The sequence below is a fragment of the Poecilia reticulata genome, linkage group LG5 (genome assembly GCF_000633615.1).
Source record: "Poecilia reticulata strain Guanapo linkage group LG5, Guppy_female_1.0+MT, whole genome shotgun sequence".
Classification (NCBI taxonomy): Eukaryota; Metazoa; Chordata; class Actinopteri; order Cyprinodontiformes; family Poeciliidae; genus Poecilia; species Poecilia reticulata.
The window spans coordinates 29,890,455-29,917,186 of NC_024335.1; the positions used below are offsets into that span (position 1 = coordinate 29,890,455).

Genomic DNA, 26,732 nt, shown 5'->3' on the forward strand with positions numbered 1-26,732 from the left:
AGGTTTTCAGGCTTGATATTTATTTTGTGATCATTAATAAGCCTCTCATGAACACAGCGGTGGTTGATTAGTTAATTTTAAACTCCTGCTCTGCTATTTTTTTTTTTTAATGGAACCGAAACACACAGAATTGCGCAACACCTTGTTGAAACAATAATTACTGAGGTTATTATTGTTGTTGGGTTAGGGTTAGCTAACATGTTAGCTTCCTAACATGGCACCTCCTCACCCTGACTCTCATACTGATAGGAGGAACCACAGAGCTCTGTTAGGTAAAAGCTCATCTTCGGAAGTTGGGATATGTTTTCTCCAACAGGTTCCAGAGGAATCACCTCAAACCAGATGTTGGACTGGATTTTATTTCACTGTCATTTGTGAATGTTAGAGCCTCATTTTCAACAGTGGAGCTATAAAGGTTGAAAAAGGTTAATATTTTGGAGAAAGTCTCATCAACATCAATATTTCCACTAAATAAGAGGTAAAAAACAAAATTGTTTGATAAAGGAAAATCCTCTCAGACTCTGCGCCTGACAGCACCAAACTATTTTTTATATTAGACAATTAGTTAAATACTTAATGAAACATATTTACCATAGGCTATTTGATGTTTGTTGTATTCACAAAGAACGAGGTAATTATTCCAAGTTTGTTTATTTAATGTTCAGAAACTACAAGCTATAATGAGCCACAGCAAAGGTAAAACCTGAACAGATGATCAACTCTAAACCACTCGCATTTTTTACACTCTGTCATTTAAGCACACCCGTTGACATGGCAACCTCCTGCGCTCCACAAGCCGACAAGAGATTATGTTAAAAACACAACATTCAGTCCGTTACGATATTAGGTTTGCAGGCTTRATWTTTATTTYTAYATCATTAATAAACGCTCCCTGAACACAGCGGKGGTTGATTAGTTAATTTTAAACTCCTGTTCTGCTCGTTACTTTGGTAATGGAACCGAAACGGACAGAATTACGCAACACCTTGTTGAAACAATAATCACTGAGATTATTTTTGTTGTGTCATTAATTTGAACACGTTTTGTTGATTGTTGTTCTTCTTTAATAAAGTTATGAAGGTTTTGATAAGGAGTCAGAGGAGGACGTGCTGCTCTCAGCCTCCTGGCTGCGTTCAGTTTGTCACCTAAAGCTGAGATCGACTCGGATCGACCTTCTGCGATCCACGTGTTGCACTGCTGCTCTAACAAAGCACGAACAGTTCAGAAACAATATGAAATGGGAAACAAAATTATTAACTGATTAAGTCGCGTTTTAGATTGTTCTTGAAAAACTAATCAGTCACGGCTAATTAGTGGGCGCAGTAGCGGCTGCACAGTTTAACCCACTGACTTTTTACAGCAGACAGCCGCTCCCCTCTCTTGCAGGTACTGCTTACCCCCACTAAATCTTTTAGGAGTACGCAGTACCCTGCCGTACCCCCTTACTTTCACCCCTGGGTACAAGTGTGTGTCCGAGATTAACCAGCCCACAAGAACGATATACAGACATACCCTGAAAACATGCTCTGAAGAGATGCATTAGTTCTAAGTTTTTGTATCAACATATTTGCTTAGATAGGCAGAAGTTCTTGTGTAATGAATATTTTAGATGCAGATTACCAGAAGCAAAACTCTCAATCCTACATGATCGAGATAAAAAAAAAATGAAATGAAGCTCAAACACTTTTGTCTGGTTTCTTTATTGAGAATATGCAGCTCAGCTTTCATCATAACCTGTCACCTGGCAACAATTACAAGCAATATACAACTTAAAGAAAAACTATTAAAATGCACCATCTGTACAATGAAACAAACATTTCCTTACAGATAATGAAAAAAAGACAAGTGCAATGCAGCATTTCAATCAACCCTCTAAATTCATTCTAAAACAATTATGTGACCACTTTGGGAAGAAAAACCCAACAATTAATGAATGACAAGATGATTTGAAGCATACAACAGTTGAGATTCATTCATCGGCTCCATCTTAATCTGGATTAGGATCACAAGGGCTGCAGCCTAAGCAGATGGACCCAGACTTCCCTCGCAGGTCAGCAGAGGAACATCGTCCCTCCAAAGTGTCGTGGGTCTTCCTCTGGCTCTCCTGGTGGGATGGGCCTGGAGGCGTCCTCCTAACCAGGATTCATCCATGTTAGGAGGTAATCTAACTCCTCCAGATTAGGACTCCTTCAAACCCAGAGGTATAACCAGGAGGCATCCTAACCCCTTTGACATGGAGAAGCAGCGGCTCTACTCTGAGTCACTCCCCGATGACCAAACTTCTAGACCAGGAATGAGCCATCCTGGTCCTCCAACTCTTACATGTCTCCCTGGTCCAACACACTTCAATCAAAGAGCTGAATCACCTCCCAAGTGCCGTCAAGTTCTCCAGAGTCCTGCTAATGACCTCATTATTTGACTCAGGTGTGTTGAAGTAGACGCATCTAAAAGTTGCAGGATGTTGGCCTCACAAAGCCTCGAGTTGCCCACCCCTGCCCTAGACACTCCTCAGGGTGTCATGAGACCAAACACCCTGAGGAGGAAACTCATTTAGGCTGTTTGTATCCATGATCTCATTCTTTTGGCCACTGCCCAGAGGTTGTGACCACAACCTCTGGGGATAGTAACGTACACTGACTGGTAAATGGAGAGCTTCGGTCGACAGCCGAGATAAAAACACTATTTCTGAATATCTGGGTTTCAGCGGGTGTTCTGTGATAGGCCTCACTTCCAGGATCTGAAAGCGAGGCCACAAAAGACAGAAATGGTAGGAATGAGGATGAGCAGCGCTGGACCCCAGCAGGGAAACAAGGAGACGGCTCATCTAACTTTGAGACATTCATTCGATCCAGCTGAACACTGATTGCTCCGTTTTAGATTTACTTTGACAACAAACCGCTTTACCAGACCTTTGAACCGATTCATCAAACATCTGACAGAATATAGAAACACAGACTCACAGCAGATTCCAGACGGGAACACGGGTCAGTGTTTTCATCACTGAACGAACCAAGGTTGTTTAATTATCAAACTCAATTTTTTTTCATCAAATAAGCATTACTCTGCCAAATTGATCTCAAAGGAGAAACCAAGAGGACCTCTTCCCGTGTCCTCTGGGTCGGCTGGAAGACTCAACACAGAGCAATGCTAGTTAACAAGGCTGACCATGAAAGAATACCTGTCCTATCTGAAGGAGCAACGATGGGATGGAAACGTTGCTGAGGTTAAATAGAAGGCACAACCAAAAGGTCCTGAGGTATACCAGCCATCCACACTGTAGCAACGTTGAGCAAAAACATTAACCAGATAAAACATAGAAGGGTTAAAAACTTTAATTAAAAGTCCAAAAAGTACAGTCTGCTGAGCGTGACCTTAAAGGCACAGTGTTGAGAACATTCTGGGAGCCCAAACAACCCACATTAAGAAGGCCTTTGAATTCGAGATGAAATTCTCCAGACTGCCACTCAACAATAATCTAGACTCAAGAAGATATGTATGCAGCTGACTAGAGGCCAGCATGATAAGCGCTTTATTAAGATTTTGATAAGGCCACCAGGGAACAGTCCCTTCACACATCTAATCAAACTGATTTTACTGACAAAATCAACTACAGACCAAAAAAAACATCAGAGAACATGTATAAGACAAGACTGGCGTTGGCTTGATGTTTATAGGTCAGTTCGTCCTGGCTGTACAGGATGAAAGACATCCGAAAAAGTTGAAGGTCATTGAACCTGTGAGCGAAATTACACACGAGATGTCAAAGCTAAACACAATGGAAAACAAGGCAGTTTTAACAGTTCAGTTTGGACATAATTTGGTACAAATGCAGACGTCAGTGATTTAATCTGCACATAGCTGCTAAAAGGCAGATGTGTCGGCGTATCGAAGAGGGTAACAGAGTTACAGGGAGCTGCTGCAGCGCCAGGCAGCCAGTTAAAACAATGACCATAAACAGATTCAGAGGATCCCTCCTACACGCAGATGACGGCATTCCTGGGTCGAAGGCCAGTTGTCACATTTTGGAATTTCCCCGCCATGTGTGAGTACAGATGGTGAACAGTCGTGCAATGTTGAAGCCAATGGACACATAGGGGTGTATGTTGCGTCATCCCAGAGAGCAGAGGGGTGGGGTGGGGGTGGGGGTGGGGGGGACAGGTGAGAAATCCCTCTTGCAAACCCAAAACATGAACTCGTTTGGCTTCACCCACTGATGGAGTTCAAGGTTTCAACACTTCAGACAAAGCACATCCACAACACGACGATGCTAAACCAGTGAACCATCAAGCGTCAGTCAGCAACTTGGTTTCGATAAACATCCGTCTCTAACTGCTTACAACTAGAAATAGGGCGAACTGACCCAAGGCCTTTCCTCAAGCACAAGAGATTGAAAAAAAAAAAGTCTAGGATTTTTCTAAGAGGATCACTGATTGGCTGACAGAGTGATTTCTACTTGGACGACGGTGTTTCAATTGGACACAGAACATGTTGGATGAGGTCGATTCTGCCAAGAAATGCAAACTTATTGAATCAAAAGAGACATGAGATGAGGCCACAGTCTCATGTCATGTTACGCTTCTCTTCAGATTATGTTGAAGATTTAATTTAAGTGCGCTGAACTAAACTCTATATGATCCCAACATGCTTTCCTCTACCTGCTGAAGTTCTTATTTTAACTCTGGATGAGCTATTGAAATATTCTCCCCATAAAGTCGTAATTTTTCCGGCCAGGTCTGCCATTGTAGACGACGTGGCATTTAATGCCGTGCACCTTCATCTTTTCAACGCAGACCGAACAGAGCTGTGTTCAAATCTGAAAAATAAGTGAGCTAATGCAGCAAATAAGAGAGACAGAACTCTAAGAGCTAGCTAGCAGAAGACTAAGTGCTGTTCTCTACACTAACCACCTGAAGTACAGTTCTTCCCTCTGGACTGGCTTTGGAAACAATAGCAGCATGAAAGAAAAGTAAAACCATTCTGACAGAACTCTTAGTACTGGGGTGGGGATTTGGGGGGATTAAAGGCTCGTCTCCATTTCGTCCCTTTTAGTCAGTCAGCCTGGAGGAAGCTAATCCTCTCCCTGAACGAGAGAACGTCTCCAGGATGGAAATACAATGTGGGCGTATTACCTGAGCAGAGCTGGTTGGCACGTCATTGAGGCCAGATGCATAATGTTTCCATCGGATGTGGACACCGTTTGAGACCTTTTGTGTTTCACACAAACATGCAAAAACCTCTGGCTGCTCCTGGATGGGGGATCATTGCTATTGGTTACCAAACTGCCGGAGTGAAGGCGGCAGCAGACTGGAAAGGGATGAGCGTGCCCGTGGTGATGGAGCAGCTGATAATTCTCCATCACTGTTCCAAACATCCGACTGGAGAAGCGAAGCTTCATTTGGACCAGGATTAGTTGTAAAAGATGTTTTCTGCCATCTTTCAACAACACAGTTCTTCTAGATGATGGTCTGGTTTACCGTGGAGCTCAACTTCTGGTCAACGCTGTGCGTCATTCTCCAGTTTGAGCTTGTTCACACGGCAGGGGGAAACAGAAACCACTGAGAAGTGTCGCGTTGCTGTGCATCTCGTTTGCTCCTGCAGAGCAAATTCTGATTTGAAAAGAAAAAATGGAATCATAGATGTGTGTACAATTTCAGGAAACTTGCGGTTTACGAGTGATAACAGTACATGAACACGTTTTCTTGATCTGTGTGAAACAACCATTTTGATCACGAAACTGTTTTATGCATCTGGCCCCAGGATGAGGTGAAACATGGAAGCTACGAGGGGTTGGGGGATGGAGTCACAGAGGAAGAGTTCAAACGATGGCGTTGCTGCCACGGAGACCGACCCCGCGGGCAAACTGCTCCAGCAGGCCGGAGATGGCGCCGGAAGGGCTGGGGGCCGAGGACCTGAGGCCCACGGTGGAGCTGTAGGCGGCCAGGAAGATCTCCCGAACCGCCTCCAGACGGGCCTGGCGCTCCGACGGCAGCGAGCACCTGCAGGAGAACCACAGGGTTAGAGTCAGATAAACCAACACAGTTCTCCTGAAGCATCATTAAAAAAGACGACAAAAAAAAAACATGGTTTCAAAAACAAGCCGGCCCGCCCCCTCGCAGCACACCCTGTCACATTGCCCACATAGTCTGCTGCGCCGCAGAGACAAAGACGTTTGGTGTTGAACTCCAGCTACGGATCCAGAAGAACCTTCAGCTGTCAGCAGTCCACCTCTCACTGATCACAGCCTTCCAAACCCTGACTGAGTATTGGATCTTTCTCTTCTTCCCAGTTCTAATGGTGCGTTCACACCAGATACGTTCTGAGCATCAGGCACATTTTTATTTTACATTCAAAAAGTCTATGTGGAGGCTCGTCGATGGCACGTCGCGGTGAAATTTGAAGCATTTAGAGCGTTTGACGCACATAACACTGGAGTTGGAAAATCTGAACTTTCGCCACTGGACGCGGAGCGTCAGCCAATCAGAGACTCTGCTCTGTGGCGTAGTGTTGCATTTTCTCATGTGATATCAGAAAAAAAATTAACTATGGAGGACAAACTAATTGTCGCTGTTTGCTAGTCAAGTTATGACTACAAAGACAGGAACAGAAAAGGACGTTGAATGAAAGGGGATCAACGAGGAAGTTGGAATGTCAAATAAGTTATAACTTTTACCATTTGAAAATATTTCCCCCCATCTGAGCTGTCCAAATCCATCCAGCAAAAACACTGAGTCACGTTAAATAAACGCTGAAAAAACATTGTATTTAGACAAAATATGCAGGAGACTTGAAGAATTTGAGGAACATGTATGCCAAGGAGACTCCTCTCAACGCTCGCCTGGAGCTACTTTGACGTGTTTGACGCCAAATGTCTGACTTCAAAGTGCACACGCGTCAAACTTGAAGCATCGGACATATTTTGGACAGGCGTAACGCATTCGGTGTGAACGCACCATAAGTCTGGAGGAAGCCATTCGCGTTTCAGTCGGCTGCCTGGTGGTGAAATCAGACTGATGAAGACTCAACTCGGGTTGAACTTTGCTCTTTAAAAAGTTTGGTTTTGAATAATCTTTGCAGTAAATTCTTTTTATTCAAACGTATATTTGTCCTTTTCAATCAAGAAATTGCTTGAAAATTGTTCTTCTCCATAACATTTCAATAAACCTCAATTGTTTTCTTTCAAGTATGTACGGTAATTATAATAAGTTATAAACACCAACCTGCAGGTGGTCCAAGGACTGACAAGTTAATCAATGTTAACATAATAACCAAACAGGATATGATTTTTTTTAAGTTTATGTTTCCATTTTGTGCATTTAATGGAAAATATGAGTTAATTATGAAGTAACGCAGGGAATGGGGGCTGCAGTAGACTGAGCTGCGATCCTGTGGTAATGATCAAGGAAATTCATATGAAGAAACGGCGTAGAGAGGCGAACATTGGGCCAATAGTACAAGAAAACACACCAGAGTTCCAGTAAAGCAACAGCAAGCAGATGCAGACAGGAAGAATGCCGAGGTCTGGAGGACACAATGTAAGGGTTGTTGCTGTTCAACCGTTACAGCAAAATTAACTCACCAACCAAAGCTGTTCGGCGAAAACTGACTGGTTGAAGAAGAAGAAATCAGGACAAACTGTCCAATAAAAGACCCACAGCGTGGAGAGAGGGGGAGAGAGAAGGTTCACAGGCGTCCTCCAAGTATGGGTTTCCACCTCCGTCCCCCAAGGCGGAGAACCCACTAAACCCAGGAAAGCACCGCTCCATCCAAGAAAAGTATTCATGCCCCGCCAGCCTATGGTGAAGACCTCTGAAGGTTTCGCTAGTGGTAAAAAGTTCTGGTTCTTGTGTCAGAAAAACAAAACGACTCTCGAAGTTTTCTTTCTTGGCCACTAAAACAAATCCAGCCCACGCTGTAAAACGGGAGTGTCTGCTGCGTTACTCAGTGGGAGCAGACTGCCGGCTGGAGAAGGGTGAGGCGTTCGGGTGTCGTTGGTGAGACGCCAGCTTAATCAGACTGCCTCGAGGTCCTGCTTGGAAAACATTTCTCGGACTTAGGCGTTTGGCCTGGTGTGCTTTACACATGGGGCTGTCTGGAGGAGCAGTGAGGTCAGCTCACAGACAATGAAAGCAGCAACAGGTGTGGGAGGGGAAGCACAGCATTCCTGTGTACCCCACACAACCCGCAAAAATGCAGCCACTCCCGTGTTTTATACCTTCATAACAGAAGGTATTATGGTGTGTTCACACCAAACGCGTCTGATGCTTCATGTTCGACGCGTCTGCACTTTAAATGCAGACGCTTGACATTTTTGCTCTACACCTAGTGTTTCACGCATCTGGTTTACTTTCAAAATCCGTTTGGAGGCACGTCAAGGGCGCGTCAAAATTGCTCAAGTTGTTTTCCATTACCGGCCCATTTGATGCGTTGGACACGCTTGACGTGTCAAAACGCTTCAAACTGTGTCGCCCTAGATGCACAGAACGCGCCACAATTAGCCCTCGACGCGCCTTGATGTAGATTTTAAATGATAACCACACACCCTTGACGCACAGCACGTGTTTGGTGTGAAGGCACCATTAGCAGTTTGAAACTGTATGTTTTTAAAACCCTGACACCCGTAACCATAGCGTTTCCCCAAACAGCTGGTGTAGATTCTGGCTTATTTTCAGACTCTGGCAGTGAGCAATGTTTTGATCACTACGTTAAAGAAACTTAACAGTTACTCATACGAATGGTCCAACACAGAAGACCAAACCCATCAGGTCAACCACTCAGCTGTCCATTTACCCCTCAAGGACAAGGGACTCTAGTTTGGAGACATTTTGGACAGGGGGGGACAGATGGTTTATATTAAAACACACAAAAAAAAACAAGTGGTGACCTCAGGTTTTATCTTTCCAACACCTACTCTACAGCCTTCACTTGCCTCCCCAGTTGGCTTTAAAACAATTCACTCCTTGGGAAGTCTCACATGGCTTCATTAGGAACTTGCTTGGACTGTCTGACGACAGTGATCCAAACATTGAGCGTATCGTAGATGGAATTTCACAAGTGACACATAAATGTCCTTCTACTGACCATTAGTTTCCTGAATACAAACTTATTTCTTCAGTAGTTAGAACTGAAGAAGCCTTTTGGATGAAAGATGAAAAGTACTGAATGAAACAAAAAAACATTTTCCGGTCTCCTCCTCCTGAAGCACTTAGAAAGCTCCCATCATTCCCTCTGGAATGGGACTAAACTGAGCCCAGAAAGACAGATGAATTTAAAAGTAGCTCAAATTTCATGTGTAAATTCTGTGACATGCGGTACTATAGTTAAATTTCACTAGCTAAAATTTACACGAACTGCATTCCAAAACTTTCATCTGTTCCGGTTTAACTTACGTCCGCCCACTGGGCCCTTCGTCCTGGAAGCTGAAGGGCAGTGGGGAATCGTAGGCAGAGGTGACAGCAGACGAGTTGGAGGAAACCGAGGCCATCGGCTGAGAAAAGTGGCCGTGGTCGTGGATGCTGCCACAACCGGAAACTATCTGCCAGCTTCCGTACTCTGTGGACAGGGAGGAGCCTGATCTGGAGTACTCTGCTGCTAACCTGACACACAAAGGCAACACAACCAGAAAGGTTAGACAGAACTCATCACTAGCTACAGTGCTAATGTTAACAGGTTGACTGCAAACCTCTAGGAAAAAGCAGTCTCACACCACTTGATCTTCACTAAGCAGGACGCTGGTTAAAGTCTGCATCCAGGCATCATAGTCAGTAGAAACCAACAGCTACAACCTTCTTACTGATGTTGGCTTGAATTAAAAGTTGTCTGCTAGCAATGAATGTTGGCCAATGATTGAGCACCAACTCTAAATCCAGAGAAACGTTGAGAATAGAACTAAAACTACATCCAAATTTGACCCTTATAACAGGAAGTCCTACAGGACGCTGCCCACTCAAACACATTCACTACAATCTGTCCATGATCCAACGATGGAATTGACTCCAATAAATAATACACTGTATTGCCAAAAGTGTTGGGTCACCCTTCCGTATCACTGAATTCAGGTGTTCCAGACTGCTTCTACCAACAGTAGTGAATGAGCGGCTCACGTTGGGTTCAGAGCGCAGGATGGTGATGGGATCGTAAAGCATCCTATCCATAGGCGGCCATCAGTGAGAGTTAGAAGCAAGTAGAAGGGACTGGGAAGAAGAGCAGGCCAAACATGAAGCGCGGTCAGAAGGTGGTGCACTGCAGAGTGAGTCCAGATCACCAACGTTCAGAAGACATCAGCTACAGACCTGCAAGGGAGCAGCAGGTGCTAGAAAAACAGCGTTTTCCTGACTTAATGCTTCAGCTCCCCAAGACGTTTTGGACAGTTTCATGTTCTGCTAGGGAATAGTTTGGGAATGACGTCCATAAAGCCATGAACATTATGAGTTCAGAGTACCTAGCCTGCGCAGAGTCCAGACCTCAATCAGATAAAACACCTTTGAGGATGAACTGGAGCAGGGGCTGTGAACCAGGGCTCATCATCCAACATCAGTGTTTGACCTCACATATACATTTCAGAGGAAAACGGTCTAAAAACCCCCAGAAATACACTCGCAACCTTATGGAAAGATTTCCATTAAAGGGACAGCATTATGTCAAATGGACTTTTTTTAAGCTTTCTGTCATGTTTTAAAGTTATTCCCTCATCAAAAACATACTTGGAATGTTGTCTTGATTCTTTCATACATGTTTGGAAAATCCTTTAATCTCCCATGGCAACCGTTTAGAGTCCCTAAACATTTGCTCTCACAAAGTACCTCTTAGGAGCTGCAGTCCTTACCCACTCAGCTCCTTCAGACTAGTCAGCATCAATTAGCAAACATCTAGCGGAACTGTGCATCTGTTGAGCTCGTTGTACAAGATACTTCTCACGGAAACAATCCCAAGAACGGCTGTAAAAGGCACAATGGAGAAAGGCTGTTGTGACGACGTGTTGAAGGAGGAGAGCTGGCAAGAGTAAGAGCTTCTTAAAGAGACAGAGGCCCAAAGTGCTGAATTACAAAGTAAAATTTATTTTAAGTCAAAGCATTTTTACAACAACTCAAGGTAACAGTTACTTGATTGTGCTATAAAATGGCGCAATCTGGGTGGAAAATGCATAACACCGCCCCTTTAAGAACAAAACCTGTTCTAGCTGCAAGAAGTGGAGCTATCAGGTATTAGATCCTGTGGTTCGACCGCGGCATGTCAGTCAGGTTCATGTGTGTGAAGGCACAGAAACATTTGGCAATATAGTGCATCTGCGAGCAGAAGGTCACGCAGTTTTCATGGGTTGATCATAGGACAGAGACGCTCACGTTCTCAAAAGAAATGACAAGAATCGAAAGAGGAAAGTATCGAAGACTCATTAAATCATCCAGTTAGTTTTTATAACAACGCATGTTTAAATAGTAGTCCAATTGGAAGATGGATGGAGACAATATGGACGGAGGCTGAAGTGAACTGAGAGGTCCCAGAGCAGCAGAACAGTGAAGTAAGCCAGAGTGTTTTAAAATGAACACCCCTGACCAACTTCCTGTTCAGCTTTACGGCGCCCTGATGCCATTTCTCTGAGTAACCAGGTAGATTACAACCTGGGGGTTTTCTACAGTCCCTAAGCTCGTCACGTCACTGCGTATTTCAGCAGTGAAAACAATCAGAGTTCTTGCAGATGCCTGACTTCTGCCCACAGGCCACGTGTGAAGCTGCTGTCTGAGCCCCACACTGCTGCAAGGATGCAGAGCAGCTGCTGGCCAGCAAATGTAGGAGATCATACAAAATTCAGAGCCCCGATGCAGAGTGGATCTAAAAACCAACTGGTTCCATAGCCACACTTACCCTCTTGTGGGGACAGCCAACGGGCTGCTGCCGGAGCGTGTGACGCCGTGGTCTGATTGGTTGGAGGAGGATGAGCTGGAAGACTTGGCCTCGTTGGCCGGATGGGAGAGAGTCTCATCCAGAGGGTTCTGTTTACACCAGGACACCATCGGAGGAGAGGAGGCAGGCGCTCTCCTCCTGGGAACAAAATATAAATACATTTCTATCACTGACATCCAGACAGCAGCTCAGCATGCACAGACTGAAGACTTTTACCATCCAGTTTTCAGTGGAACCAGAGATAAAAGAGAGAAACGATGAATGACGCAACTGGAAGTTACTTAGCTCGTTTTAACTTATTATGCGATTAACTTATTTATTGCCTGAATGAAGGTCATGAAAACATGCGAGTGTGTGTGTGAGGCTGACCCGCTGGAGGCCTGGGGGTGGCCGGAGAACAGGTCCACGGGGTCAGCGTTGGGACAGGAGGCTCCAGGCAGCTCTTCGGTGATGAGGGAGAAGTCGCTGCTCAGACTGGTGATGCTGCCGCGGTCCCTGGACCCTGAGGACAGCAGGAGAACCGGAACTTTCATCACCATGGCAACAGGAAGCACGGGAGGGAACAACCTCCACTCGTCATTTAGACCTGGACAAAAGTCTTCATACATCAAGGTTCATCAGTGCGTCACTAATGCTCTATACCGGCGGGAACTTTGATTTTACGTTTTACACACATATCATCCATTTAAAAAGAATATCTGTTGCTTCTTTCCAAATGTCAACAACTACTGTTCTTTTTGTCAGTGTAGCGGTGAAGATGTTGAACATTTATCAACATCGTGCATCTTTAAGAGTTCAACCTTTTCTTTAGATGAAATGGGTGTAGTCAATCTAATTATAATCCTAGCAAAAGTGAAAGGAAAAATCCCTTCATGTAAAGAAACTTACTCGTCAACACACGCTGCCTCTGTTGAAAAACTTCATTTAAATAATCAGAAACGTGGAAAAATAAAAACCATCTTTTAAGCAGACACCTTTGCTATACTGTTTTTTTTAGTTGTAACAGACCTACAGGAAATACATACATACAGGACATACAGGAAAATAATACCGTCTGCGTAGAGTAAAATGTACCATTATTTTATAGATTTTTTTTCCCAGATCACATTTCTTTCCAGCTTTATGAGTCAAAAGCCCTAAGCAGAGCTGTACTTTTATTTTAATCTTGTAACTGCTTATTGTGCAGGAACTACACATCTAATTTATTCATGTATAAATATACTTCACTTTTTTATACTTTATTTTACTTTAGGCCTTTGAGTAAAACCAATAACCTGAATGTTTGTGGTTACCATTTTGTAATATTTATACACTGGTCTACCATTTTTTCTTTAATGTAATCTGATATTACTTATTGTGTCAAAGATCTATTTTTGTATTATTTGTTCAAAATAATTTAGTTTTAAATTGAAAAAAGGTTCCTTCAGCAGCTGTGTAACTAAGGACTCCTTCGTGTCTCTAGGGTTCGGCAGCAGCCGTCATGTTTCACAGCAGGTGGACGTACTCAGCTGGCAGAGGTCCTCCACAGTGAAGTCACTCTCTTTGAAGTGGGAGTTTTTCCTCCTGAAATGTGACAAAGATGAACAGAAATGTGTCACAGTGACAACAGATTTCAGACAGCAAGAAACAGAGAGAGAGGAAAGCGGGCATCACCTCTGTTTCCTGAGAGCAGAGAACTTCTCTGAGACGATGTGCTTCAAAAAATTGAAGCAAAAAAAGAAAATCTGAGGGAAGAGAAACATTCTGCGTTACAGACAGAAAGAAAACTCCCGGAAGCAGAGTTTAGAGGCGCGGAGCAGGAATACCTCTTCCCCTTTGGAGAGTCGATCTGGCAGCATGTGACTGGAAAAATAAAAAAACCACATCACTGACAAACAGCAGACAGCAACGTCAATGGGCAGCTCATGCTAACATATTAACTAGAACAACCTAACCTTCTCACTTTCTTCTCCTACTACTCTCCAATTTGCATTTATTGCTGTTATTTCAACTGTTAACTGTGTTTTCTCTCAGTCATGTTCTGATTGGCTGAGGTACCATTCAGCTGCTAGCTTCTACTGCTGCTACGCTATGCTGCTGGTGCAGATGAAGGGATCGGTTTACCCAAAGAGAAACCAGTCATAAGCAATGGTCAGGTAGAGGATCTCAGCAGGCTCCAGGTTGGCGTGCACGGCACCGTCCTGTGAAGACGACAGCAAATCTCAGCTTTATGCTAATTGATCACTTTGTGGAACAGAATCAGATTGTCTTGAGAACAGCAGATCTAGGGTTATTTAGTTTAGACCAGTGTTTTTCAACCTTTTTTGAGCCAAGGTACATTGTTTTAATTGAAAAAATTACAAGGTACACTACCAACCAAAAATGTAAACAAAGATACTCTGTATCTGCCAATATTACATATAGTCATTCTTATCAAAGTGTCTTGAATAGGAATTAAATAAACACAAAAATTTATTTTGATCATATTTTACTTTTTTTTAATTTTAAATTGCACTTAACACGTCCACTTCAAAAATACACCTGAACAGTGTCACAAAAAAATTGTGTTGTAAAAATTCTCGTTTTAATGTAAAATGCTCTGCACCTACTGCAATCTAGTGATAACATTACATGATTACGCCGCTAGTCACTACTATAGCAAAGACACTCAAAGATGACATTATTTGCAGATAATTCGTTTTCAAAACATCTTGTAAGACCAATTACCATATTTTCCGAACTATGAGCGCACCATACCTTCAATTTTTTTGAACCCCCCTTTGGAAACTTGCATACATCAGTATCTCTGCCGCTCTCGGTTTCCCATAAGGACCCAGCAGAGGGCTGCGTCCTAATAACTCCTGGATATACTAAGGACGCAGTTCTCCGTCTCTAAGTCCGGTTTTGTTAATGCCGAGTTTACATGCAGCGGCTCCATTTCCCTCCTGTATTGCCAGATCGATACTCCTCAACTTAGAAGCTGCATCATAGGAGTTTGAAAACATTTCTCCGTCGTGCCTGCTGCTATCATGTGCTTGTTCTAAATTAAATTTAGCGCGTTCTTCTTTGATTTCCAATTTTGACTTCCAATGATTCACTTCCTGCTAAAGAGCCCCCTGGTGGTTGAAGAAAAATCCACAGAAAAGCCACATGTTCGGCAAAAAAAATTAGAAGCTTATATTCTGGAAAATACGGTAGGTGAAATTGGATAATTTCCACGGCACACCTGACGATCACTCACAGAACACTAGTGTGCCGTGGCACAGTGGTTGAAAAACACTGGTTTAGACAACTTTTGGGGTGATTGGACAACAGGTAGAGAGGAGAGGACTTACTGCCCACAGGGAGAGTCTGAGGAGGGAAACAAACAGCGGCGTTCGGTCCCAGCCTGATATGCAGTGCACCAGCAGCCCGCTGTCATCTGAAACACAAAACACCCTTCAGAGACGAGCTTTTAGGACAAGAAACGAGGACAAACTTGAGCCATCTGGAACACTGTCAACACAGGGAGGTCAGCGCATCATCCAGAGGGTAAAACTGACCAGCTTCCTCCTCTGACAGGAAGAGGCTGCTTTTGGTCATACAGTCAGTTGAGTCGCCACGTATGCAGAATGGTAATGATGGACACCAGAACCTCAATGACCCAAAGGTCACCCTTCAGAGAGAGTGGGGCGCTAGGGGAGGGTACGGCTCAGCAGACGAGAAGTCGACTCGCTAACAGCAAGAGATGTCATTGTGGCGCTGTATGACAGAGGCCAGGCTGCGGTGCCACCTGTTGGGCCCTCTGACCACCAAGAGCAGGCAAGATGTCTTGCCCAAGGGACACAACAACAGAGACGGGCGTGGTGGGATCAAACTTCTACCACTGTTGCCGTCATTGCCCACAGTGACTGCCTGGCGTCATCGACTGAACGCCCCACTGGGTTTCCCTTTGATCGAAAAGTTGAAGTGATTTGAACAATAAACTGGATTACTGGGATTGTTTGGAAATTAACTGAAATGTCGTGGGAATGACCCCAAAGTGAGGTTATGAGCGGATGCGAGCGCAGCCGATCCAGACCCAACCAACCCCCTGCAGCCACAGGTTCCCTTACCATCGCTGTTGATGATGTGGAGGAGCAGCTTCAGGTAGTTCTGGGTCTGCTCCACCAGGTCCCACGACTGGATCCGTCCATGCACACACAGACACATCAAAGAATGAAAACAATCGTCTCTGCGCCCCTTCTGCAACTCTAGGCTTTAAACAAACCAACGCTATTCTTCCTCACCCACTCTAGAATTACAAACGGTAGACATGCTTGGTGAAAATCAAACACTGAAAATATTTTCTGTGGTTAAATTATCACTTGGAAAGTTTCAGCACCGTGTTGTCACAAACAGGTGCGTCTCTATAAGTAGGAATATCATAGGAAGTTCTTGATTTTTGGAATCCAATTCAAAAAGTGAGACTATTTTAAAGTTCATGACACCAGCATGCAACAACATGCATGCCGTCTGTCAGAGGCTTCCCCAGAACCGCTGTAATACAGACTGCTACAGGAAATTTTCCCTGCCCACAGCCATCAGCCTCTATAATCAGTCTAAAAAAACTTTAATTTCCTTTTCTGATCATTAAAAATTAAACTGAATTATTTCATGCAATTAAAAATCAAACATGAGAATATGACATTTCATGGAAAAAAAAAAATTACTAGAGAAATGTGGCCCTCTGATTGGGTACTTTACAGTCAGTATCTGCTCTCAGTAGTTGGTCTGGTGGCGCTAGTCTGTATTCTTCCTCATGAAAACGAGTAGCGCTACTTTAACATATTTTTACTCAAGTAAAAAAGTATATTCAATTACTAAGTAACTCATCAAATTATCATTTAATAGTTAAAAATGACAATCAGACCCAAAAAAAACAAAAATGTGTAAATTTTTGCATTTTAAGGAACAGAATGATGATAATTCATATAACAAAAAGATTTTACAAAATCAGGCAAAAGAAAAAAATTGATTAAAAAAAACCCCATAATAATTCAACAAAATTTTACTCGAGTAAGAGTACCGATGCTTAAAATTACAGTCTAGTAAAAATACTCCTAAAAGTACATTTTTTCAAAAGAGTTGCTCAAAAAATGTTACTGAGTAAATGTACCTAGTCACTAGCCAACTCTGGTCAAAACTAAACAAAACTAGAATAAGAGAGCATTTTATTGGTCTATTCTCCGTTTCTGGGAAACTGAATGTTGCGTTGTATTATCTTTAAGCTATAACATTTACACAGTTAATATCAAAGCCAACAATAAGCTACTTATTCATTTTGAATAATAAAAACCAGAATCTATCCCTCTGTTTGTATTACACTTACAAGTTTAACTTTTTTTTTTAAGTCAAAAACAAATACATTTTATTTTCATTTGAGATCGAGTTGTGAAGTTACAAAGGCTGCTTACTCAGACCCTTCCCAGTTTGGCCACTACATGGCACTAAAATGCCTCCAACCCCAACACCAGAGAAGAGAAAGCAACAGCAGCGGCAGAGCGCTGAGGAGAGCCGACCTGGTACCGAGTCCAGTCGATGTTCAGGTTCTGAGTGAAGCGCGCGGGGATGGTCAGGGGAGCGTCCACGAAGTCCTGGCAACGGAGACACACACACACGCACATCACCACTCGTCCCAAGCACACACCAGGCCAGGGGAAGGAGCAGAACCAGTACCTGATTCCAGTTGAACACCAGGCCCTCCGCTGTGTAGTCTCTGTCTTTGTAGTCCTTAAAAAACTCGCAGCCTGAAAAGAACGAGAAAGACTTTTATTCCCAGCAGACGCCAAGCTTCACCCCCCCTAGCCTTCTTTAAGAAACTATTAAACATGATTCTTATTAGTCTGATGTAATAATCTGACCCTAAATGTGACATTTTTATTGGCTGGGAGCAGAAAATCGTAATTACCTCAAATAAAATAGTGGAAAACAATCTGTAGAAATAGGCCTGCCACGAAAATTTTCTGGACAATAAATTGTCCCTGAAGTTTTGCAATAAACAATAACATTGTTGTTTTGAGATCTTTTTCCAAGTACTATAATGGCAACAGCATAACAATAATGCAAAAACACATTCTCAAAGATTAAACTTTATATTCTAATGAACATTTAAACAATTGGAACTGGAAGATATTTTAAATACTCAAAATAAATAAATAAAATTAATTAAAGTATCTGTAAACAAAATTATCCTTCAAAAAACAGTATAAGTTTAGACTTTTGCTACCCAGTTTTTGGTAGAAAGGGAAAATAAATGGTAAATTAAAACATTTTAATTTATCATGCAATTAAATGACGTATTGCTTATAGTGACAGGCCTACTGGAGTAACTGGAAGACAATCTTTACAATTATATTCTCATTTATTGAACGACTTATTGATATGATTAATAGGTAAAATCCCAACTTGAGGAAATTGAGCAACAGGTGGAAACTTCAGCTTTCAAAGCAGAATCCTGACTACTTTCTCCACCTGGGTAAGGCACGGAGAGCAGGGTGAAGTCGGCGTAGCGCTGCGCCTTGTCCACCTTCTCAGACGACGTCACACTGCCAAGGCAACGACAACAGAAGATGTCAGTGACAACAACTCCTAGAACTGGGAATACGCTCTGATCCAAATAATGAGAAAAGACAAGATGCACGGCTGGTCAGCTGGAAGAAAACATACACTAGAGGTAGAAAGAGAAACGATGCCAGAGTTATTGAGGAAAGCGGCTTACTTCAGGCCGAATTTGACCTTCTTGTTCTCCACCATGAGGTCACAGATGTAGCGAACTGAGAGGTAGCGAAGCAGCTTGATGTCATGACCTCGAACTTTGTCGAAGAGCTGGGACTCGCCGTTCCTAAGCAGCAGGAGAAATGGCAGCAGTTCATGAAGCGAACCTGAGAGAAACCCTCGCTAAGGGTTTCTCTCTTAGTGAAGTCAGACTGAGACAATAAGCTGCTGTCGTCACCTGACTGCCGGGTCGTCCTCGGGAACCTCCTCTGGCTCGGTGCAGGTGTCGTCACTGCCCCCTGCAGACACACCAGGAAGAGTTGGATACTAAAAGGCTAGGGAGCAAAAGTCTCTCTCATGAGAGAGCAAACAGTAGAAGAAGAAATGATTGAAGGCAGCTTTCAGCGGTTAAAACATGGAGGAACAGCTGCTCCTACTATTCACAGCTGAAATCTGAACCGACAATCTTTCTGCAGAACTTCCCCGCTTGGGTTATGTGTGTGAAAAAGCAGCATTTTTTTAGGTTGTTTATTTTTTGTTTTTTTACCTGAGAAGATGTAGTTGTAGCCCGTCCGCCCGTACAGTTCCCCCCAACCTGCCAGGGTGGCTGAGCGGCAAATGTGCTGCAGGGAGGAAAACAGACCTGATTAGACGAGAACAGATCTGAACAACCGTTGATTTTTTTTTAAGGGGTATCAGAGGAATTGGGGCTGAACTCTAAAGAACTGCAGAGTTTTTTGCTTGGGGGCTGGGGGGGAGATACTTATTTTCAGCAAAAGAACAGTGAAGAAATATTGAGAAACACAGAGTGGATGAAGAACTGCAAACAGAGAAAGAAAATCAGAGAATAAACAGCTACTCTGCCTAGCAACAGGCCAGGTCGTCGTTTCCTAGAGACTAGCTGATAAAAAAAAATAAAACTCTTCGACCTGAAGAGCCCGGTGTATGTCCAGTATTTCTGGGTGGAATTTGACACGTTTCACTCGTGGCGTTGATTTTAAACATCCAGCACAGAGCACAGGAGAAGCACCGTGGACAGACAGACAGACAAACCCACCTTGCCGTTGTAAAGGATGACGGGGCAGACGAACCTCCCTCTGCAGCGAGCCATTTTACTTCTGCTCACCAGGTCCTGCAGCTTGCTGATCTGCACCGTGCTCTCAAACCTACACACACACACGCACACACCAAAACCTGCTCTTTAACTCAGTCTGCCAGTAAATGGAAGAGGCTCATCATGCGTCATAATTCTGTGAGGATACAGTAGCTGGACTAAACTGGACTTAAATTCATTTGGGCTGCAGCGTCCCACAGCAGTGTGTGACCAAGCTGGTGGTCTGCATGAGCAGGATGTGGCATTACTAAATATCCTAAATTTTCAGTGTTTTTTAAACCAACGAGGTCGATAGCAGGTTGGGCTGTTTGAGAGGACCTGTCGCATTGTCATGGGAACATCCAATTAAATGTTCTCCTGTTGTCCTTTTTCTTACAATGAACAGTAGAAGATGGATCTGCAATGAGTAGTTGTTGTTTTTTTTTCTTTTTACAACCAAACAGGAGCGCCCCCTTTGAGGCTCAGCAGAAAAGTTAAGCTTTTTCTGGAGCAGAACTAATCAGACCCAAATACAGCAGCAGTTACTAAGTCATGACACAAATCCTGAACCAATTACGACCAAACAACCTCTGGAACTGAAATCAGAGGAAATTTAGAATATTTCTATAACCAGCACACTGAAAAAATAAATGTAAAAATCTGGTTTCTAAGACAACAAGTGAAGACGTGTCAGAGAGCACCGAGCCGTTTCTGCGAGTTTACAAGGAGCAGAGACTTTCTGGGTTTAATGTTTCTGCTTTAAAGTTAGAAAAATTAGTTTCCAGGGCCGGTCCAGTCCTTTCTGAGGCTTCGGGCAGATTTTTATTTGGGGGGCCCCCTGTACCAAACATGTCAACACCACATGCTTCATCATTCCTAAGCTACTCTATTTGTGTAGCATACCTGCTGTCATCTACTAGCATCTTTTCTAACCATCTCACATCACAGCAGTGTCTATTGATTTTAACCTTACAGGAGGAAAGAACTAAAAATAAATAAACAAAAAAAAATATTTCAAAATGCAAAGTGATATTTAAGTAACAGCAGCTGATAAACACTAAATTCACAGTAAACAAGAAATCTTGCATGATAAATAATATTTTCCCCAAAAAGTGCGAGCAGCCATCAACAGGAAGAGATCAACCAATATTTGTGTGACTGTGTGGTAGCATTTAGTTCGTATTATTTAATGTTATTTTAAGTATATATGTATTTTTATGCTAGGCAGTCGCTTAACTCACATATGCCTTGGGCCTGACCTGTGAGTCATTCACTAAATTAATTCAATTTAGTGAGAAATTGTTTTCTCAACAGCTTGTAAAGTGATAGATTTTCTATTTTCCAAATGAAAGTAAAATTTTTACTGGAGTTTCTGTACCTTGCATAACTTCATGTATGTATCAGAAGTACATACATGCTACAGAGTGTTAGCTTCTCTGGCTTTTTGGTTCATTGAGCTCCACTTGAGAGCAGCCTGTAGTTTTAGAGGCAAAGGAAGGGGAAAACACAGCCATAAAATATTATGGCGAGAAAGATTTTGTGAGCACATAAGCCAAGTGCTGGCAGAGACAGTCGCTGCTCCAACAGTCAGCGATAAGACAGAAGGATCTGTTGAATCACTGCATGTTTCCCGTTTCTGCAGCAGTGTAAAGTCACGTTACACAGCTGTCACTTCCTCCCTCTGCCTCAGAGACACTGGCTGCTCTCTGACGGGGGACGAACCTGTCTCTATCTCTGTCCACCTCTGTAGACTCGTACTCCAGGAAAACGATCTGGCGGGGGTAGTGGCCGCAGACCTCTCCGCTGGAATTGGAGATGATGCTGTACTTGTAGTCTCTGTCAAACAGTTCCAGACATCGTTTCTCTATCGCCTCCACCTGAGGAGGAGGGACAGGGTAACATAATGCTGAATTAATATCAGAGGTGGGTAAAGCACCCATAAATTGTACTTAAGTAAAAGTAGTTATTTCAACACAATTCTAACTCATGTAAAAGTAAAAAGTAGTTAGTAAAACGTCTATTTAAATACTAATTGATCAAATTATCATTTAATATTTATAAATTACATCAGATGGCCTGAAACAGGGCTGTCCAAAGTCAGTCGTGGAGGGCGGCCTCCTGCATGTTTTATTTCTCTTCCTGGTTTAGCACACCTGCATCAAATGATGGCTCATTAGAGGACCTAAGGAGAACATTGACTTGCTGAGGAGGTTGTTACTACCGACTTTGGGCACCCCTGGACTAAAATATACATTTATGTGGAAATTTTGGTATTTTATGCACTGGACGGAAATAGTAATTCATAAGTAACAACATATAAGAAATTCAGGTAAAAAAAAAAAATCCAAATCAGTTTCTTTCAAAAAAAAAAAAAAAGCATACGAAGCTTTAATAAAAACTGCAGGTGAATTTTTGTTGTTCTTCATTCAGTGGGTAAAGAATCCAGAAATTTTACTCAAGAGCAGCGATACTTAATAAAATTACTCAAGTAAAAGTTAAAACTACAGTATAGTAAAAAATACTCCACAAAGTTTTTTGTTTTTCCAAAATGTTACAAGTAAATGTAATTGAGTAAATGTAACTAATTATTACCCAACTCTAAATCGGAAAACATCTTACCCGAGGACTGACTTCCTTTGCTCGATACTGTGTCTTGGAGAACAGATCGATCAGATCCGCAATCTGCTCGCTCTTTCTCACCGACAGACCGGAAACCGTATAGCCGCCGGCCGCGGAGGGGGAGGCGGCCATCATGGCGTCTCGAGCCGCGGTGGTCGCCTCCAGCCGCACTCGTCCTCCTTCAAAGACTGCAGAGCCCTGTCCTTTGGAACGGGAAGACCGACCAGGCCATCCCTTCCCGGCGAGCTTCTTCCTGACTGCCCGCTTGAGGGGGCCAGAGCCGGGCGGTCGTCCTGAATTCACGGCAGCGGTGAGCAGCTCCACCCCAGGAAGACACGAGCCGCTGTCGGGCCGCAGGCGGCAACCTGCCGGTGGTCCTGGGGTTAGCTACGCAGCTACAGAGCTAGTAATGTTTCGGTGAAGCCAGTTTTGCACATCGAGGCTGATGTTTTTAGTCTGGTTTCTATTCCTGTGGAAAACCCGTACTATCCCTTCGGGGCTCCTCTCCGAATTTGAAATCAGGAAATCTCCAGGATCCTTCCAAGCCCGCTCAGTGAAACATCACCATGACGACGAACAGGGCCAGATTAAATAGTTCTCACACGAAATTAACGCGGCTGCAGTTAATGTGACCGACAGGTCCAACAGGACAGTCCAGCGGTCTGAGTTGCACAAAACAAGTGATAAACAGGAAGTTGACTGAATCACGTGACAATCACCCTGGCAAACAACGTTGTGGAGCCTTACCGCCACCTAGTGGTTAGGGTTTTACATCACAAGCATAATAAATAAATCTGTCCGTTAATTCCAAATTATAAAGGATAATGGCTGCAAACTTAAACTTCTTCCCTGTTCCTTTAATCTCTGCACTGCGTTTACACATTTCTCTTAAGAAAGATATCTAGTTTGCAATTTGTCTGGAATTCATAAAAAAGAAATAAGTCTGCCCTTAAAGACTTGGATAACACTTTCTGTATTTAGTCAAGTTGAACAAATTAAGATTTGGGTGCAGCAAAAATCTACTTTGATTAAAAGTCACTGGAGCCTATTTACAACAAAATTTAAAAATCAAAATGTTTTATTACATTACATATTTATACTATAAAGATGACTACTGTGTGCTGTACCAAACATTTTCCAGGATTGTTAAATGGGTTGATGTGTTTGGTAATAATTGTGTTAATAAAAAAGGAAAACCTATACAGTAGTAAAAGCCAGCTGGGATAACAAAATTCCAAAAGTAGATAGTCATCTCTTTTTTTCCCCCAGAAAGTTCATGTAACATTTGTGGCTCTGAAGAGTTTTAATTGACTGGACTGAGGGTGAAAATGCCTCTTTACATTGTATCCTGTAGGTATCTTAGCGACAGAATAAAACTCTCAGCGTCAATCCAGATGAGTGGAAGGAAGCTAAAACTTTTACCTTCTTAATGGTCTTCCAGTCTCAAAAATATCAACCGTTTCTACAAGCGCTAATTTATAAGCCTTTATACCTTCAATGCTCACGATAAATGTTGGACACTGGCAGGAGGCGACGCAACATCAACCATATTCCTGTCTGAAACGCACACTGAGATTTCCTTCATTTTGAGAGATGTGATTGGCCGATACTTACACATGAAGCCGATCTCATAAACCTCAGCAAAGGTCTAAAAATCAACCACTGTCCTCGATGTCAGCGATAAGACAGGACGATCCGTCTTATCGCTGACAATGCGATAAGACAGATATGGCCCACCAGGCCATATCTGCATGATTGCAGCTGACAGTAGTCACCCAAGTGTTACCAACTCATCAACTTTCTTGCTATATTTAGCCATATTTAAGACAAAAAAATGGTATTGGCAGGAAAGGCTTTTTAAATATCTGTAATTGGCGATCGTCCAGAAAACTGTAATCGGTGTAGCCCTACTGACAATGGAATCTGAGTGAACAACTAACAGAAGAGTAAAAATCCTTCCAGCTAACTTAATTTCCCATGTAAACACTCACTGTCCATCGACTGCTGGTAAAATAACTGACTAAATTCTTTTATCAGAACCTCTTTAAAACAATGGGAATCATCCCTTTGGCACCAGATATGTTCTTTGATCTACTTTTAATTATGTTTTAATTTTAAGAAGTTTTTTTTTAGTTTGTGTACTAGAAAGGAAAATAAGTTGATAGCTTACAAAGCTGTGGAATATGAGATAACCACCTAAACATGACAATGACAAGGGTGGGTTCTAAAATACTTTGCTGTTATGATTATTTTATTATCAAAATGCATTACATCTGTTGCTTCTTAAATCTCTTAGAGAACAATTGAAATAGTTTCTACTATGATCTGTGAAAAAAAAAGAAGAAAAACAACAGAAAACTTCTTAGAAAAACAACAGGAGAAAGAAAGTGGCGTCTGAAGGAACCCAGGGAGTCAGATCTCCAAAGCGTCTGACCCAAGCTGCTCAGTCAGACTACTGACACCACACCGGGAATTCAGTGTACTAGATCCTCTCTCCATACAGCTCTATCACATTCTCTCTATACAGGTACACAGAATCACACACAGAGTCCTGCTGCTGGGTGCTTTCAGGGTGGATGTGTTTTTAAGGTGCTGCTTCGTGTTAGCTAGCAACGTTCATGTTGCTGTTCTGTCACACATTCATGGAATCTGGTGGGGGGGAGGAGTTAGGGAGGGAAGGGGTTGTAGTGGCCAGTGGGTGGGGCGGTGGGTGGAGAGGGGCGTGGGGGGGTTACTCCTTTCCTCAGTCATTCAAGTCTTTCCCACAAATACAGTTCCCCCACCCTACAACCCACGACCACTTCGGGCCCTGAACTCCAGTCACATAAAGAGAGTGGGGGGGATGGGGGGGGATTCACAGGTCTCCTCCACCTCAGTCTGAGCGCTGCAGAAAACCGTCTCTTTTTACACGTCAGTTGTTTAAGAATAGAGAGAAAAAAAATGGAACAAATAAAGCAGCAGACAGAGAGAGAGCGAGAGAGAACCCCACAGGAAGTGCAGCTGCAGCGGTCACCACCGCTGCAGCTGCACCACAGCAGCTGCCACCGTCAGCAGCAGCAGCTCCATCTCCTCTGGCAGTGAACTCACTCTGCTCTCTGTCACATGGAATGCAAAGATTGGTCGGACAAATCCAGGCGTGTCTGCAACCCTGATCCCTTTGCTCCTGAACGGGATGACTCCAGACAGATGGGGAGCTGATCCGGTGGTGGTGGGCCCAACCAGATCAGATGTTGATGGGAGGAAAAAAGGTTGGCAGCACCATGAATGAGGGGGAAGGAAGGAGGGAGAGGATGGAGATGGAGGACTGCAGCTGGATGTAGGAGCGGAGTTCCCAGCACAACACCGCTCACATGATGAAGAACGCTTCTGGAATGATCCTGGAGAACGCCCCGCCCCCATCTGCCTGTCATCACCCCCCCTCCTCTGAGTAAAACAAGAAGAAAACGAAACATCTATCGGTTTTCGCCAAATACGCATGTCAGCATCTGACCAACCTGGTAACCATGACAACAGGAAGGCTAACTTAGCATTCTGTGCAGACATCGATGTGGAATTTTTTTCCTTTTTTGCCAAAGAAGAAGAACAGTAGGAAAGTTCTGGGATAATCGGGAGTTTTCAATCCGGTTTCCCGTGTTTTCCAGGCTGCTTGCTTCCCGTCTCCCTCCGTCCTGACGTCCAGGAGCCAGAGGTTTATCTATGAGCACGCTGCTATCAAGTTCTTTTCCTGAAAATAAAGAAAAGAAAAGAAAAAAAAAAAAAACAGAAAACAGGAAAAGGAGGAATCTGTCCAGAGTCCTGGCTGGCTCCTCTCAGGTCTGTACATGTGGCCCCTCCAGCTCCCTGAACCCCCAGGGGGCCTTTAGCTTCACACACACGCACACACACAGCTGAAGAAGGTCCTAGAAGCTTCCTGACTGCGTCCTTACTCCAGGCCCCTGGTGGGGGGGGTGCTGGAACTGCTGGGGGTAGTGTGGGGAGGGTCCTGCTAGCCTGGAGCCAGCCGGCTGCCCCGCCTGCCCCGGGCTGTTCATCTTCAGGCTGACAGCCGCCTGTTGTTGACCCCCTCTGGAAGCCTGAGGGCCCACGTCTACCTTAGTCTGTCCCTGGGTCCGTGGGCCTGGAGCGGCCCCCTCCAACAAACTGCTGCTGCCGAGGAAGCCTGTCTTTAGGTGGCTGCTGCTGTAGCTGGGGGGTCCATCACTGGCGGGCTGTGTAGGGGGGGGACTGCAGTAGGAGCTCTGGGGATCCTGGGACGGCCCCGGGTGGGAAGAGGAGAAGCGAGGGTAGAAGCTCTGGGTGGAGGAGCTCTGGAACGGAGAACTGGCTGTGGGATGGGTGAAGGATGGGCCGTCTGTCTCTGGGAGGACTTCTGCTGACTGGATGGAGGACAGAGGACAGAAGACTGCAT

General features: G+C 43.7%; 2 protein-coding genes across 13 annotated transcripts in view; both read right to left on the reverse strand.

Moving 5' to 3' along the window:
* Positions 1-3,314: 3,314 nt before the first annotated feature.
* Positions 3,315-23,030, reverse strand: mtmr14 (myotubularin related protein 14). Of its 3 annotated transcripts, XM_008410394.2 has the most exons (19): positions 22,325-23,030; positions 21,428-21,582; positions 19,670-19,778; positions 19,160-19,235; positions 18,851-18,911; positions 18,617-18,739; positions 18,370-18,443; positions 17,575-17,645; positions 17,418-17,492; positions 15,972-16,038; positions 15,213-15,298; positions 14,002-14,078; positions 13,704-13,740; positions 13,552-13,622; positions 13,403-13,461; positions 12,268-12,400; positions 11,860-12,036; positions 9,387-9,593; positions 3,315-5,996 (listed from the first exon to the last, which is right to left on the reverse strand). In XM_008410394.2, exons 1-19 carry the CDS (start codon positions 22,457-22,459, stop codon positions 5,816-5,818), a joined length of 1,974 nt encoding a protein of 657 aa, XP_008408616.1. In that variant the 5' UTR covers positions 22,460-23,030; the 3' UTR covers positions 3,315-5,815. The 3 variants fall into 3 exon arrangements, with proteins under 3 accessions (XP_008408616.1, XP_008408617.1, XP_008408618.1); XM_008410395.2 differs by lacking the exon at positions 9,387-9,593; XM_008410396.2 differs by lacking the exons at positions 3,315-5,996; positions 9,387-9,593 and adding an exon at positions 9,635-10,289.
* A 1,524-nt stretch (positions 23,031-24,554) lies between these two features.
* setd5 (SET domain containing 5) overlaps positions 24,555-26,732 on the reverse strand; it is a 35,824-nt gene continuing 33,646 nt past the window's right edge. For 6 of the 10 annotated variants that reach the window (XM_008410400.2, XM_008410399.2, XM_008410402.2 and 3 more), the window contains one exon: positions 26,224-26,700. In XM_008410400.2, coding sequence (XP_008408622.1) covers positions 26,224-26,700 — 477 coding nt within the window. Of the gene's footprint in view, positions 26,701-26,732 lie in introns of all 10 variants that reach the window. The other 4 variants (XM_008410407.2, XM_008410401.2, XM_008410397.2 and 1 more) reach the window with 1 other exon arrangement.

What these genes read in the sequence shown, in the direction of transcription:
- mtmr14 (XM_008410394.2), bottom strand. Translation starts at nt 22,459, where the DNA reads ATGATGGCCGCCTCCCCCTCCGCGGCCGGCGGCTATACGGTTTCCGGT. An exon ending in AAGGTCAAATTCGGCCTGAA is followed by an intron (nt 18,444 to 18,616) that starts GTAAGCCGCTTT and finishes TTGCCTTGGCAG; the next exon opens with TGTGACGTCGTCTGAGAAGG. An exon ending in TCAGACTCTCCCTGTGGGCA is followed by an intron (nt 14,079 to 15,212) that starts GTAAGTCCTCTC and finishes TCGTCTTCACAG; the next exon opens with GACGGTGCCGTGCACGCCAA.